Source organism: Drosophila teissieri, chromosome X (genome assembly GCF_016746235.2).
Source record: "Drosophila teissieri strain GT53w chromosome X, Prin_Dtei_1.1, whole genome shotgun sequence".
In the NCBI taxonomy this organism is placed as follows: domain Eukaryota; kingdom Metazoa; phylum Arthropoda; class Insecta; order Diptera; family Drosophilidae; genus Drosophila; species Drosophila teissieri.
The window spans coordinates 18809993-18827474 of record NC_053034.1 but is presented as its reverse complement, the minus strand read 5'-3'; the positions used below and the strand labels follow the sequence as shown (position 1 = coordinate 18827474).

The following is a 17482-nucleotide window of genomic DNA, read 5'->3' as shown; positions in this document are numbered from 1 at the left end:
GCGGCGGCGACGGCCAACGGCGACGGCAGTCAGTGTTCAGTATTCAGTATCGATTGAACAGCCGCGCGTAGCTCATCGAAATCGAGGAAGGAAGAGACGCGACGAGAGAGCGAGCGAGACGGACAGGCGACCAGACAGAGACAGAGGCAGCGACAGCAGGGAAAGGGAGACCAAGACGGAGAAGCAGAAGGAGACATTGAGCGCCTGCCGCCCCCTCTTTTGTAATAAATAGCGCTGTGCGAGGCGACCACACTACCAAACGGCAAAAGTCCGCTGAGAGCGACGCAACGCAGGCCACAAAGGCCCGCCCCCCTCCCCCCGGCGATAGACACACCAGACCAGGAGCAACTATTGCAACAACAATATCAAACACACACACACCCGCAGACACAGTCAACACCCCCCTGAACGAAAGGGAGAACAGTGAAACAGCTGGAACAAGAAACCAGAAAAACAAACCAGGCTGACACAACAAATGTCAAAATTAGCGACTGACCAAAGGGAACCATAATCAAAAGTTAATAACAAAAAAACCAACAAACCACAACGCGTTTCTCCCCCAAGTGCCTTAAAACAAAAAACAAACACACACAATAAAAAAACATAACAAACAAACACCGATACCGATTCAAATGAATTTAAATAACAAATTTTAATGTGATAAAGCAGAAATAATCGTAATAACTAAACAAACAAGAGTTCGCGTCTGCTTTTTTTTTTTGTTTCATTTTTTCGTAAGTGTGTTGTCTAAAAATCAAAGAAATGGAAAAATATAATTAGAACATCAGAAACAACAAACCCCACAGCGACGGCGGGCATAAATTAAGAAAATCGAAAAACACAAAGCCGCAACGTAAAAAAGTATCCATAAATCTATATGTGTGCTACACCTCATATATAGAGACCTAAAATAAGACCAAAACAAAAACAAAGCAAATCCAGGAAAAGCAGACAACCGAGGAGAACTCAACACAGCTCAGCACAGCACAGCACAACAAAGCAGAAATGGCAAGCAAACAGCCCAGAAAAGTGGCGCCCGACGGCGGATGGGGATGGGTCGCTTGTTTCGGCGTTAGTTTGGTCAACGTAAGTCCAAGTTTCCAGTTCTCAGCTCACTGATTAATGCTAGATTCACCCTTCGACACATTCCAATGCCAATTAGCTAATACGCACATACATACGTAGTGGCCAACCTTTTATCCAGCCATACAGTAACAACAATTCCCTTGCCCCAACTCACTTTCCCCATTTGCACTTAGGATAGGTTAGTTCCAAAAGCCCATGGCATTTCATAGTGGTATTTTTATATGGCTCGTGGTAAACGTGTTTTCACATGGACGATAAGATTCAAATGAAATATGACGAAACTCAATATGCTTCTGTCCTACCCGCATTTCACATGTTTGTACACCGATTTATGGCTACCTGTAATGCCATATTTGTATATTTGGGGTGCTGGGGCGGCGGCATTTAGACCAATTTCATTAATAATAAATCCCCAAATGGACGTGTTTAGGCAGCAAAACGGCAGTGAGATATTATTGGAAGGGCGATGCCGGTGTTTATCAAATTTTAAACGCCCTTTAAATCACTGCATATCTGGTCATTAAAATGCTTGTAGTACTGAGCTTGTGGTAAAACTTAAATGATGTAGACAGTGATTTAGTGCCCCTCACGTTTAGGCCGTTTTGTTAAAAGCAATTAATCACAGTCTGAATGAGCACTAATATTTTAAAGCAAAGAAGATTCAAAGAGGCTTCCTATCATCAGTTATAGACTGTTACTAACGCGGAGCATTGTCTGAGAATTCAATGTTTGAAAGTGCACTTTCATCTATCTGAACCTGCATCCCAACCTCTGTCTGCATCTGTGCACTGCCATAAACGCCTCTTTGGCCAACAGCTGCTTCCCAATTTGAAAAGGAGCCGACACACAAACACACAGAGAGCTGTGTGTGTGGAGTGGAGTCGTGAAAGAGGAGACCCCGATCATGGCCAAAGAGTTTGCTGTGGGTTCTCGGATCGCATCTGTCTGGCGGTCACGCACCCGCCGCGTGATCTCGAAAATGCGTCTCAACAGAGGTTTTTTTCTCAATTTATGTAGTTGGCTGTGGACTCCTTATATGCCTACGTGCTACATTGTTTTCATTTAGTTTTACTCTGTGCCCCTTGTTCTTGCTGTTACTGTTGCACAAATCTGGCGGCGGATTGTGGAAGGTGATGGCAAAAACAAAATAGAATCAATTGACACACTTCTACAGATTTAATGCATATATCATAGGATTTTGAAAAGATTTTTGGAATATTCCCAAAGAAAACACTCACCTTGACACATATTCGTGTCTCTCTTGATGGTGAGCTCATCATTAATTGGGTGTCGTGTTTTGCTTCTTTCATTGCATTTAAGATCCAATCGCTTATTTCGTGTATACCATCTGCATTCAAGAAGCAAAGAAGTTATATATCTCTAGCACCACTTGTCAAAGTGTAAGAACATATGATTTTCCAAACTGAGGAAAGAAAAGAGATAATTAATTTCACAACCCCGAGGCTTCAAAAGAGCTTTACCTGCCGAATGTCCACTATCTATGGCATGACTCATGACGAACTTGTGGTAAACGACATGAAATCAGATCATGTCAATTATGTAATGGTCCTGAAATTACCTTCCTTCCATATTAGCGATAACAAAGCGACTTGCTAAATGAGTCGAGACGATGTGCAATTACAAATGCTAATTTGTGTGTGGCCAAGCGAAGATCTCGAACATTGACAGCAATGGTCCCAATGATCCCAGTACCAGTCTCAGCCCCATTGCCAGGCAATGATTATGCGTGCTCAGTGTGAAGGCAATGATATGAGCATTATAGGTGCTTATATCATCTGGGTGCCGCCGACTCTGAAAATAATCAGCGGCACAGATGGGGGATATGGTTAGGATGTGAGCACACATTGAGTGCCAATGGCTCGGCCATTGAAGCCAAATGCGTTGTGACAAGTTTACGCGAGGGCGGTTTCAGTGGTTTCCATGGCTCAAGAGCAGAGCATAGAACTTAGAACATATCAAATCGAGCAAGAGAAAAAGTAAAGCAAGAAGTAAGAAAAGAAAAAGAAGTAATTTTATCACTTGCACCTCAAAATACAGTATGACTCGAGTCGAAAGTATGACTATCACAACCCTCCGCCGATCGAACTTTGTGAGTACTAATCGGTCAACCCACGATGGCCTCTTCCAGTCAATCCCCACCCAGCATTGGTTGCAACAAAAGCAAAACACTAGAAAAAAACCCCCATCAGAAACGCGCCATTTGCAAAACAAATCGAGTGTTTGCCACGGAATTTGCCTTTGTATTCGATCTCTTTGAATATGTACTTATGAAGAGAAAACCCAAATCCGCGACACGTGGGCTTGGGGACTCAGGCTGAAGTTTTCCCAGAATATTTCGGCATGAATGTGCCGCATTCATGAAATGTTGGGTGACATCAGAGGACAAAGTTCAATACCAACGACCCTCCAATAATTTCGAGCAAAAGAAACATATCTGCAGTCATCTCGTTATCAGTCGATTAAAACTGGCCCAAGTCATGGCCGTGCAAATGTATCCCATGGAAACAAGATAGATAAGATATTTGTGACCCACTTGGTCACACGCCCAACATGCCAGGGACTTCGACTCCAAAATGTCGAGTAGTTTGCTTGGCAGAGAAATTTAGAGCACTCGTAAAACTTAATTGGTCCCGGGCACAATAGAATGAGAGGTGCATTCGGCTTGGCGAAAACAAAATCGATCATCCTCGCAAAGGGGAGACGGAATATTGGGGTTAGATGGCCTGATATGCCTGATATGCCAATCACTCGGTTATGTGTTCGCTTCGATTATAGGTTAAGTTCGAACGATTACTAATCGCAATCGCGACATTTGTTTGTTTTCGTTCAGTTATTGTACCACTATCTTCGAGCGGGCACACGTTTAATCGCTTTTAAATCATTTACGAGGCAAATTAGCACTTGAACCTTATACAACACGGCAAACCAATAGAAGAGAAATATGTGCACCATAAACAATACGGTTTTGAAGCTGCTCAAAAACAACATGAGTCTTACTAAACAGGTGTTGCCAAGTCGCTGGACCCCTGAATTAAACCTATTTTTCATTTTCCACGCAATCTAGCCGGAAACGTGACCGTAAAACTTTACGAAATTTTTGTTATTCACTGATTTAAGAATACTTCGAGTAATGCTGACAATAATCAAATAATCAAGATGAAAATATACCCAGTAAATCCAGTTTAAAATAAGATAGCCCGAGGATCATCTAAAGGTATTAACTGCAATTTAGTTTGTGTATTTAGTAAGTCGCAAATCCCGAGAATAGTTAAAAATGATACGATTCATTTAAAATTAAATCATGTTTATTTATGTGTAGTTGGTTCTTTTCTATTGCCCGATAAACCGATTCAAATTGTATTTCTGGGGATTAACTCGACTTTTATATAAACTTTGGGTACATATACAGTGTCTAGAACGGGCGCATTGTTTAAAGACCTTATCAGGCGGCCAAAGGAAAAAGCACCGCGTCGTCTGTCTGTCTGTGAGGCCCGAGAAAATGATAAAGAACGCTTTGCCATATTCAAATATCCGCGCCATCCAATTGGATATTGGCTGGAAAGTGTTTACGTAAGACCCCAAAACAAAGAGCGGCCGAACCCGTTGGAAAATGCGAAAGCACGTGACCGATAGCGAAATGGGGCTACAAAGGCTGCGAGATAAAACGGTAAAGATATATGAAAAATATCTACGTATATGCCATATTTTTAATCGTATTTGACCTCATCGAAGTAAAATGGAAATGCAATTCAATGATGCGCAGAACGATTTCATATAATGCCTGGGTTTCTCTCTGATTATTCATTAAATAACGCTGCAGATACATATTTCAATTATTCGATAATCAAATGATTACGAAAATTAACACATTAAATGAGATACCACGTCTTAGTCTCGATATTTAGTCATGAAAATCTCAAGCGAACGGAAGAGCCCGTAGAAAATTATGTGAAATCCGCGGGTCAATTGATTGACTCGCAACTCGTCAATTTTTATTTGATTGTGATTGATTTGCAGCCGTGTTCTTGTTCAAACACTGGAGACGGCAAATAAAGTGTATTTTGCAGTTGCGTTGGAACGACGAGGAGCAGGTTGCCCTCTTTGGTTGCCCGATGATGAAATTTGCAAAACAATTGAAAGCAGACAGATCGAAGATTTCTTCGGCAGAACAACTGTGGACTTTGCTCCACTGACTTTGAGCATGCGACGAATCTATTCTGTTGGTTTTTATTTTCTTATTTTCATCTGTTCGTTTTCTATCCACCTTTTTTTTGCCGAGAATGTCGTCCGATTTGTTGTTTCTGTTTACCTATAAATTATATATGGTGTTTTCGCCTTTGTGTATTCAGTGTCAGCGCAAAATTGAGTACCAAGTTCATGTTGTGGGTGCTCTTTTTTTTCAGTTTCCCAAGTGCTCGGGGAATATTGTGCCATTCGGCTGCATATATGAAGTTTGATTCAAGTGCCCCGCATTCCTATAAAATTGATCGAATTGATACCAATACCCACATAATCTAACATTTTCCTTTCACTTGCCAGAGAAAATTATCACAATGAATTGCTCTTTTACAAATGTAGGAAATCAAACTACAGGGTATCCGTTTGTTGCCTAAGCCTTTTGTTTTCTATTTGAAGACTACCGTTCCACCTCGACAAATTTGAAAACGAAAAGAGCAAAACAAGTAATCAAATATACAAAGAAAAGTCGTCACTATTTGCGATTCCGTTTTAGTTTTTAGTATCGGTCTCTTCAGTCTGCGGTATCTGTTATCATTATCAGGGGCGATTAACACATTGGTTCATGGGGCTCAAGATGTTACCACAGCGCAAATGCCCCGAATCGAGCAACTGCCAAGCAATTAGGCTTCAAATTTAGCACGTTGGCTTAATTGATAATTAGAATATGCGGATTTTGATTAGCGGATGACACTGGACATGTAAGGCGGGCGTGAGAGACCGCCTTTGAGTGCCCGGCCCGGAATCGAAAGAAGCCCCTCGTCGACTTCGTTGTTATTCATTGACGCTTCTGCGGGGTGTAATCACCCTGTGTTTGACCGATCTGGCGACCGTTTAGCATTCGACTAACGCATGCTCACTCAATACGTCATAAAAGTATCCGGCATGCTTCACTCGAGTCGAGCAATCTATATCTGGACATGCCGCACATACACACACGAATTGATATTGTCCATACACATGTGAAGTGAAGTGGCATTAGTGTCGTCGCACTTCGCAATCCAATTAGAACATTTCCGAATGGTGTTCAGATAAGTTAACGTTAACGCTAACGTCTTTCGAATCAGCTGGCTGTTGGGGGCTTTCAGTAGCGCTAACTTTTGGAGAAACTACTCTTTAGGCGTGACACCTTGGGGTCAAAAAACCGACCGGCAAAGTAATGCTTTCTGATTTCTGGGCGAAAACATTATAATTGCTTGATTTATTATGGTTCGATTAGCTGCCTCTCAAATGCCATTGAGATACTCGTATTGTTTCCATTTAGAAAGTCAATAATAAGCATTATTCCTTCGAAAGTTCTATAGGAAGTATTTCCGATATGAAGTATGTATATGTATACACTACCCCGCAATTTGTTTGTATGGAAATTTGATCATTTTGCCACTGAATTCCCCCAACAAATTCCGAATAATTCTAATGGGCTCTTGTTAATTGTGACGTTCAGTTTCTTTGCACAATTGGTGAATGAGTTGGTGTGGACTGGCCTCTGTTTTCGCAAATGAGAGCTAATTTCTTTGACAAATTCCGAGTACCAGGCGCGAGAGAAACAATAAATAGAATTTAAATAGAGCACAGTAATCTTGAAATATACTATATTGTCGTCTATATCCCCGAAGCACCCGTGCGAACGAGTTGCCTGCCTTTAACTGAGCAAACACACTTCGCACCAAGAAGCTGCACAATGAGCATTCGCAAGTGAATGCTAAAACCAAACTATATCATATCGATGGACCTGTGTGCGATCCAAAAGCGTGCGGCTATATCTGCATGTTAATTGAATTAGATTCTAACAACTGCTAAAAGCGAGCAGCTGAAGAATTGATCTATTGTGCCTTTAGGCCACATAGGCACTGGGTTATTAATTTAGGATGCGGGTGTTAATCTCCAACCCACGCGCCAGACATTTCTTCCCCATCAACCCATCAACTAAGTGGTGATTTTCAGGCGTGTTATGGCTGCAGATCAGTCGATTTCGCAACAATGGCAAATGATACAGCTGTTTGATCTTGAAATCAAATATGTTGTGCATTTTGTTGTGATATCAAATGGAATACTTAGGGGGATTTCTTGTGTACTTCCTTACTTTATCTGGACTGAAGTTTGTGATTAATGAACTGCAAATATTGCACTAGATTAGATTGCTGATACTACGAATGGCCATTGCATGTAGGGTTTTTTCAATTTACATTGTACTAAATACAATACCCCCGAATGAAAGCCAAAACGTTTTTGCCAGGCAGCGCAGGCAGCAAATCGAGAGGAGGAAAACTTTCTTTTGTACCCACTTTATTTTAGCATTGGCCTCAACGACGTCACGTGATTGTGATCAAGATAGCAGAATATCGAGCCCCAACAGGCTCCCCATCAATGTCAATAGTCAGATGTGCGCCAGTGACGTTGAACGCCGTGTTGGGGCACCAATCCGGTTTGTCCACAACAAAGGCCAGCAGCTGATGCAGTCGCGCGATCACGTGACTCTGTTGCAAGTTGCACCGCGGAGCTGCAGCTTCCTGCCTGCCTCGTGCCCCGCGAGTAAATTGAATCTAGCTAAGCCAAACTCGTTTGCAGCTTACAGGCAACAGCAAACAACAAACAGCTGGTCTCGTAACTGTTTCTGTATCTGTAGCTGTATCTGTAGATGTATCTGTATCTCGGGCTAACTATCTGTATCTGCACTGATAAAAACGCAGCTGGGTATCCATTGGATAAAACCATTGCACAGCTTTATTGTATCTGATTTACTAATATTCCCAAAAATACCGTTCTATTGAATGTCTGATAATTACGCTCGTATATGCTCCCTAGCAGTATACAAAATTAAACAAATTATTTTTTATGTATCACACTACTTTTGGTTTCTGTGCACGAGAATGTCCATTGGGTAAATCACATGATTGCGATCATGTGCAGGCCAGCAAAAGCCGCATCACCATCATCTCCAGCAGCCCAGACCCAATATTAAGCCCCCATCCGCTCCGTTTGTTGCCCCATCAACAGTAGAGCCTCGCTGACGCGGACAGATAATGGGGTTAAAAAATGTGATCTTTCTGTGTCAGAAGTTGAATAGATATGCATTGGTATTGCTAATTGATCTACTACAACTACAGCTCTAATCATAAAATTCATAAATTAAAACGATTAGTTTCGCCATAGCCAGCTCGCACTGTACTGCAGTGCGATTGGCTTGGGTTGGCTTGGCTTCGATTCCGTTCGATTCAATTTCGAGTTCAGCTTTGTGACGGCTTTTGTTTTATGGCAATGTCGAGTCAACTTTTTGTCATTGTTTCGTTTTTTGGTTTTTCATTTCCATTATTATTACTTTGCCGTTGCTCTGTTGTTGCTTTTAATTGAAATGTTTGGCAGCGGCCGAGCACCCCTTCAGTTAAGTTCAGTTCAGTCGAGTCGAGTCGAGTTGAGTCGAGTTGAGTTGAGTTGAGTTGCAATTCGCTCGGCCTGGCTGGTTCGGTAGTGAAATGTACTTCACAATTAATTGCTTCAATTGCCACAAGGGCCCAGCAACTGCGGCAATTCGATTTCAATTCGAACAAATTAATTCGCCGCGGATCGTTTCTCTGTCTTTCATGCAATTCTCCGCCTCCTATAGGGAATTTTTCCAACTGAAACGTGATTGTTTTACCCGGAGCCTCCTCAAGTTCAAGGCTCTCGCTGAAGTTACAGAAAAAAAAAATAATTCAAATTATGCAGCTATACGTAAGATTTCAATATGCAAATGTGGGTACTTTTGATGAAGTCAAGGGGGTAACCGAATCTGAATAAAACACATTGAACTGAACGCGTTTACAAGTCACCATCCACTTAAGCTGAACTTTAAGGTAAAGCGAACAAACCTCAATTCAATTATTTTGACATCTACTTGTTGTAGTAGATTTAACAAAGGCATTAAATTTGTAATGGTTTAATCGTAAATCTAAACGCAAAGCAAATTGAATATAGCCAACCTTTGCATGATTCGCACGCGATTACGGGAATATTAAAATACAAAACGCGATTTTCCGCACTGCGAGTTGAAAAATGCGTGTGTTAATGCCGAAAATAAATTCATTAGGCATTCCCATTCCCAATTACATTGTACAATTGTACTATTTTACAATTTCTCTAGACGATTACCCATAATTGAGCGACTCTGTCTCACATACATATGCACAAATGAGCTACTAACTTCGGAGGACTGTGGAATTACGGCTGCCCAGTTGGAAAAGACCGACCCGGAAATTAACCTGAGGCTCAACTATTCACTCCTTATCAAGCTGAAAAGTGGACAGTGGTCGGTCTACGTCCAGATACCATTTAAATGTAAAAAGTTCAAATTGTGAAGGACACGGCACGGCACGGCGCTAGAATGATGAAATATCAAGTTGGAAGCATAAAAAATGCCACGCAAAACTTAATGGGAAATCGATAGGATGGAATGGACTTGATTTACGAGGTGGCGGTCAAGAGCTTTCTGGAATGGAAACGACGAGGAGTCGGCGGAGTCCAGTGACGTCCGCTCGACAACGTCATCGTTGACATGAGGGTGACACATTGTGATGGCATAATAATATGGGTTATACCCCATCCACCCATCTAACCATCTACCCATCCATACATTCGCACGATTCGCACGCAGGAAAGAGACACGAACTTTGGACTTGAAAATTGATAACACGCCAAAAGTGAATTCGAAACCAGTGAAACACGCGCCGCCAAGTGGCTCCCAAGTGTCCCATCCAATATCTTACCAGATAAACAGTGGAACTTTTCGTATCCCGGTTCCCAGGCGTGTCACATTCACACGTTGTGAAATGGACTTCGGCTGATCAGAGGGCTGAAAAAAGATCGAAAGTATTTAGGGAATCTTCGTCTTGCATGAAAATGGTTTCACTTACTTGAAGGGAGGATCAGCTGAATTTATTTACCTATATTTATTATTATTATTATTTATTAAGCACAAGTCCCATAAAGTTAGGCGTCCTATAGCGGGAAACTAATTATGAATGATTGCAATAATGAATACAATAATTAATGTGGAAAAGAGCCCCACAGCTGAATAAATTCCACGAATTATTTATCATTTATCATTTTAACTAAGGGGATGGAAACTAGTCGCACCTACGAATCGTATGGCTTCCGATTCGGAAGTGTTATTTATGGGTAGTTCGAAAGGTAGCTGCAAAAAAAAAAACGATAAATCACAACCCAAGTACTTGCAATGAAGTACTGCACTCTGCTCTGAAAACCCACATATTTCCATGCCATAAGCTCTTTATTTAATGGTTAGGTTTAATGGCAAGGTTGGGTTATGTATATTCCCTATATTGGGATTGGTAACTAACCAGACGTACGTCTGGTACACAAGTTTCTAATAAAAGCGACTTTCGTTGCGAACACTCAGGTGTCACGTTAATTTCACGCGGCGGCTGCGGGGCATCCACTTGTAAATTGGAATCGAAAATATTGCACGAAATGTTTAAAAATAAGTTAGCGGCTAATTGTGTAAATTATACCCAGCAGCGCATAAATCAATAAGCTGATTTGGAGCAATATCCAAATCCAACAAACAGATCACTGCGTTGTTATCGCGTTTGCTGTTTGTTCTTGGCTGTTTTTCGCTAAAATTGTCGAGCGACTCAAGCCAAATATATGAAAACATGTGCCTCAATATGGATATCGCACCGAAGACTGCTAATAAACAATTCCCAACAGCAGGCAATAGGCATCAGCAAATGTATTTACATATTACAATAAACCCTCCTCCTCTTCATCCTCCTCCGCCGTTCCGACTGAAAATGTGCAAATTTCAAATGGAAACTGGTATTCTTGAATTATTGTAGAATCGAAAAACACGCGTTGATTGAGATTTCCTTGTTGTAGCGGAAGTTCAAAAGCATTCGAAAGAATCCAGAACAGACTCGATGTAAATCATAAGAATCTGAACAAGATAAACTATTGGTTGTTATTCAATAAAACGTAGACAGCTTAGCACTTCAAGTTCCCTTCCTATTAGGCAACTTAAGATACCACACACTAAATAGTTAAACAAGTCTAAGGAGTTGTAGCATTGTTAGCCTTCTGGAGTTGATCCAAAGCAATAGTTTCCACCACTATAAGCCCATTTGATTTGGACAATCAGCTGGAACTGAGCGATTTGAAATCAAAGTGTGGGAACTAAAAGTGAATTAGGGATCCCCGATATCGACTTCACACCCACGATCCAGAGTTATTGAACCATTCCAGCAACTTTAGCTGCGAACACCTAGTGAACGCGTGTTCGTTGCTACAAATGTTTTTCCTTCTGCAATTATGAGTTCTGATAATTGAATTATCAAGCAATTAAGGCTTTGACTGAAACGCCCCATAAAAGCACATATAGCGCCGCAATTAAGAAATTCGAATATATCTACAAGCACCAGAGAGCGCAATCAATAATAATCGCAGCCCAGTCGCAAATAAATAAAACACTTTAAGAAGCCCATCAATCGTGCACACATATGTATGTACAAATATGTAGGCCTCGGCGAACTTGAGGGCTTAATATGTTGGGCAATACCACAAATAGTATTCTGTAGATCTTTATAGCCGCGGATGAAGTGACGACAGATGTCCGCAAATCGAGTGATTCAAGCCCCTATTTATGTGGTAGTTTTGCCTCAAATGTTTATCAGAGTAAAAGTTATCAGCTTGAGTCCGCTTTCTAGCTTTCTTCAGCTAAAATGTCCATTGAGAACCCAATCGGTTTAATGGACATTGATTTCGGCCCATATTTCGATTGGTTGGCCTCAAAAATGTACAAAGTAACTGAATTTCAATGATAACCCGCCACCGCACTACGGTCACAACTCGTATCATCTAATACCGAATTCCCAGCAGTTCGCTTTATGGGCCAAACCACTTTGCGAATACAAATTGGACATGCACTCGACTTTGAAGGCATGACAGGCTACAGTCGCAGATATGGCCAGTTATAGATGGTTTGCAGCAAGACAGCCAGATGGAAGCCCACAAGGAAGCAACAACGCAATCCATCAATCAAAGCGATCATGAATGGAAAAGAACGATGGTCACAGCTGGATTCGAAGACCCTGGGGCGATGATAAGGCTGCCCAGTGGAATTGCACAACCGATAAGGTGAAACAGGGGACAATCATCTCAAGTGCATCGATAGGGGTGCTCTAGTGCTGACTTTGGGTTTCCTCTTGAAGGGTTTTGCTTTGGGTTTGGTTGTCGGTTGCCCCAGTGAAAAGTGATAAGGCGTACTTTTGCGATACGGTTATCCGTGTAATGACGTCATTAGTTGTGTCCATTTCTTCCAAACCCCTTGCCAATCCTCCTCCATGTCACTCACTGATAATGATAACCATCATCATGGTTATGGCCCAGAGCGTCCACTCTCCACGTAATTCTTTCCAAGCTCTGCCCCCGGAGCCGATAAATCACGCGGCCTCTGGGCGGCAGATTAGCTCGCACAAATTGGCCCACATAAAAATACAAATGGAATGAAAGTAATGCCAAGTTCGCGGATCGCGTGTATAATTTATGGGGCGCCCAAGGGATCGCCGATAATCTGATGGATGTTCGAGCATTACTAAAACGTAAAAGCCTTGAAAAATATTGAACTCCAATCAAAAAGCAAACATCTGTATTGGAATCTTAAAAATACAAAAAACTAAGTTGCTTGATTTATGTATTTCTTGACTTAACAAATATAACAATATATTGCTTAAAATATTCCCAAGAGATATGAAGTTGTAACCTATTTTCAAAAGTTACGCTAACTTTATTGCTCAATAGCAATTATTGTTTTTGGTATTAGCTATAGAGAACTGTTTTGATCACTGACAAACCAACAGTAAATTTGTTCATTTTGACCAAAACAAATTGATTGAATTCTTTTCCACTTATAATGAAAATTTGGCCTTGCTCATTAATTATACAACAGTTCCCGATGAGTGGTGCCTCATCTCGATGGAATCAATCGAGATAACCACGCCGAAAATCATTCAAAATATGCAGGATAGATAATGGTCTGTGTCGAAGTGTGGCAAAATGAGGGGAACATTCCAGATAACCACTCGATACTCATCCGAATCCTCTACCCCTTCTTATAGCTGGCCACCCGATCCATCGAACCGTCGTTTGGACTGCTCTTCGGCGACACTCTGAAGGAGCTGAATGTGGGCACGACGGGAGCAGCGGTTATCATCAGTGCGCTGGACGTATGCATGAACTTCTCTGGACTATTTGTGGGGCCGCTGCTGAAGGAGTTCTCGTACCGCAAGGTGGCCATCGCCGGATCTCTGCTGTGCGGCCTGGGCCTGGCGCTCACATCGCCGGCGACGAGCATGGCCCACATCCTGAGCACGTACTCGGTGATCAACGGCATCGGCGTGGGCCTCTCCACGTCGGCGGCCTTCGTGGCACTCAATCACTACTTCAAGCACAAGCGTGGGCAGGCGGTGGGTCTATCGATGGCCGGTACCGCCATGGGCATGCTGATAATGCCGCAGCTGGTGCGGATCCTGCTGGAAGCGTACGACTTCCGGGGGGCGGTGCTGCTGCTGGCGGGCGTGGCCCTCAATGCCACGGTCGGATCGGTGCTGCTGCAGCCGGTGAAGTGGCACATGAAGGAGGAGTTCGACGACGAGGAGCTGATGTGCATCTCGGCCCTGCCCACCCCGCAGCCCCAGCTGACGGTGGGCGGAGCAGGTGGCGCGGCATCAGCTGGAGCGCCCGTGTTTAAGGTGATCAAGGAGGATGGCAACGAAGAGGACGCACTGCCCGAGATGAACACGCTGCTGTTCCACAAGCCCAATCCCCACCAGCACTCGATGCGCAAGAATTACTCCGAAATGGCCATGAACACGATGAATGGCTCGCGGCTGGGTATTCCGAAGAGGCCAACATTCCCACGAATCATGTCCCTGGCCGGAGTCCAGTCCGCCGCCCATGGCGCGGGCGGAGATTCGGGCGGCTATACTTCGCAGGCGGAGGTCAACGCCACGCAGCTGCGCTGCCGCAAGGCCTCGGTCACCTCGAACCTCTCCTACATGGACTTCACCGGCTCCATTCTCCAGGTGCACCTCAACACCGGCGACGATGAGTTCGAGCAGAACGATCGCGAACTGCGACGTGTTGGCACCGCCACGGGCAGCATTGTCCTCGGCGGTCATCGCGATAGCTTCATCAAGATGAAGCCCACCGAGCTGGACAAGCAGGCCGAGGCAGCCGCCGCCCTCGACGAGGAGGCCAAGAAGAAGGCCAAGAAGCCGGGCTTCTGGCGCCGCTTTGCCGATCTCCTGGACATCGCCATGCTCAAGGACAAGATGTTCCTCAATCTGCTGTTCGGTCTCTCCATCTTCTACGTGGCCGAGATGAACTTCAAGATGGTCACGCCATTCTTCTTCGCCAATCTGGGCTACCAGAAGACGGACGTCGCCTTCTGCCTCTCGATCACGGCCATTACGGATATCGCCGCTCGTATTGTTCTGCCACCGCTATTCGATCGCACTACAATCAAAAAGCGCACCATTTTCCTCGTGTCCATCATCTTTGTTGCCCTGACCCGTTCAAGTGAGTAATTGCGTCATCAGAAGTCATCAGAAATGTTAAAGTGGCACTTGCAACAGAGCATTCAGATAACAGCTACCTAATCTTGATTTTGATTCAAATTCTTAACACATCTTTGTGCATTGCAGTTATGGCCGAGCAGACGGAGTGGACCCAGTTGATGATATGGCTTTCGATCTGCGGTTTCTTCCGAGGATCCGCTCTGAGCAACTTCACCCTAACCGTATCCGAATACTGCTCCCTGGAGAAGCTGCCCTCGGCTTTCGGCTGGCATCTGGTGGGCAAAGCCCTATTTGTGATCACATTTGGACCGCTCATTGGTATGCAAATCTATCGATCTTTGGCCTAGAATGCCCAGCTTACATAGACAATTGCTTGTTTCAGGCCTCATTCGGGATGTGACCGACAGCTATCCGATTTGCATACACACCCAGAGCGTTTGCATAATGATTTGCGCCATTGCCTGGGGCATCGAGTATCTGGTGGAGTACATCCAGTCGCGACGTCGCACCGCCGATGCCGCCCAGTTGCCAACCCAAGATGGAGGAGCCACGACGACAGCGACCGCGGACCAGAACGATGTGAAGCTGTAATGGAAGCGGGCAGGAGCAATGGACACCAGATGGAGCAGAGAGATCTACTTTAAGGAAGACAGTCTCGCGGCGGGGCGGAGGGTTTCCTCCAGCGAGTACCCAACTAAAAATATATTTAAGAGGTTCCTGCACAAAAGAAGGATAAGACTACGTTTGATCCTCGAGTGTGGAGGCCGAAATCCCCCAAAATGTATTAAAACTCAACATAGTTAAGTCATTTTTTTCGTTTGCGCTCTTTTTTTTTGGAATATGTTTAAGATCTTGGAGAGACATAATCACACACACTCCATACCACACATGTAACCATAACTATACATATATGCATAAGCAGGATTTGTCAGTTTTAGTTGTATAAACACATCTCTTAACTGTAACCAACCCAATGGGGGCACACGAGGAAGCCCCGCAAGAACCACAACAAAGTGCGTTTACATTTTAATGTTAGAATCAAGGTAACCCAAAATTTGATTCAGTTAAGTTCCCAAATTTCTAATGATTTGAGCCGTTCCCTTCGCTTTATGTTTCGCCTTGAATTGTTCTCCCATTTGCTTCTTAGTGAACTTGTATGTGATAGTTCAAAGATAGTTCTTAATTTAGAAGTTAATCACTACTTATAGAAATACTGATATCTGTATCTGCATCTGAAAATTCATCGATGCGAGAACGAAACGAGAAAGGAATGTTGAAAATTGATCGGCTTTAAAATGTACCTTAGGAGCGAAGTTAAGCAACGACAAAACAATTAAACTATACAAATATAAATAAAACACTATATATCATTTATGCTACGTTTAATACAACAACTACTTTGGCATACAACTAAGTGCGTTAAATGAACTGACGAAATATACAAGAAGAAACCGCCAGAGGTGCATTTCCTCACTTTTAAAGGCGGCGGAACTCTTGTTCTATTCAACGAAATGCCACAATATATATTTACAATTGAAGAAGAATATTTGGAGAGCACTGAACCAAGTCGAAATCGAAATGTATGCTTGGTCCAAAAACCAGAAACCTGTAAGATCTATAACAATTTACCAAAATGCAACTAAACCCAACCGATAAGCAATAAATGCAAACTAATCCACACGAATCGTGGAAAACGACCAAGTAAACTCTATGTAGCAAACTTTTGGGCTCGGTGCGAAATGCTACACTGAAAACGAAACTAGCCGATGCCCAGATGACGACATTCGGATATACATACTATATACACAAACTATTACATTAAGTATATTTTGGGTACTTAAATTTATCAAGGAGTATATATATTTTTTTGCCGAATTAGTAACGTAGTAAGGAGCGTTTTTGATACAAGCGTTTGAAGCGAACTTTTGGAAATGTATTGCCCGATATTGTAGCCTTACTAAATAATATATTGTATCAGTATATGAATATGTGCATATTTATTTGGTAAAATAAAGTGATGAATAAAGTATGCATTTTATGACTAATATTTCCTGGAACTGCACTAGAACTTGCCAAGGAAAAGATAAGAAATTGTAACAGATTAGATTGTTGTCATCTTAAAAATAAACTAAGTTGGGGTAACCTTTTTAAAGTAGCACTCAAGAAGTACACATATAATTTCACAAACTAAAGCAGTAGAGCAAGTCTTTTAGAAAAGGGCTTTTAAATTCCTTTAGGAACTCAAACATCCGATTTAGTTACTGCGAACCATAATCGCAGCATCCAGTACGAAGTTTATGCGTTTATAGAGTGGAGTTGTAGCAAAACGCAGCGTCTGCGGGTAAACAAATGTAATGCGTGAAGAATAAATTTAAGTTTGTATAAATTAAGCAGTAGAGATCTCGGAGGAGGGTGTGGAATGCGACGACCCACGAGGACTGTTGTAAATCTAGTGACAAACCTGTCCGGAGCATTAGTTCTGGAACCTCTTATCAGCGGAGGAGGCGGGCCAACTTGTTTTCGATGGAGGGCGACGATAAAGGCCGAAATGATGCTCAAACATGGTTTCG

At 42.8% G+C, this 17482-nt stretch overlaps 1 protein-coding gene across 1 annotated transcript; it reads left to right on the top strand.

Annotated features, from left to right (window-relative positions):
- The first annotated feature begins 47 nt into the window (after positions 1 to 47).
- Positions 48 to 16943, top strand: LOC122623192. The gene is made up of 4 exons (XM_043802192.1): positions 48 to 1086; positions 13452 to 14913; positions 15039 to 15230; positions 15295 to 16943. The coding sequence occupies exons 1-4, from the start codon at positions 1006 to 1008 to the stop codon at positions 15501 to 15503; spliced, it is 1944 nt and encodes a 647-aa protein (XP_043658127.1). The 5' UTR covers positions 48 to 1005; the 3' UTR covers positions 15504 to 16943.
- Positions 16944 to 17482: the final 539 nt, after the last annotated feature.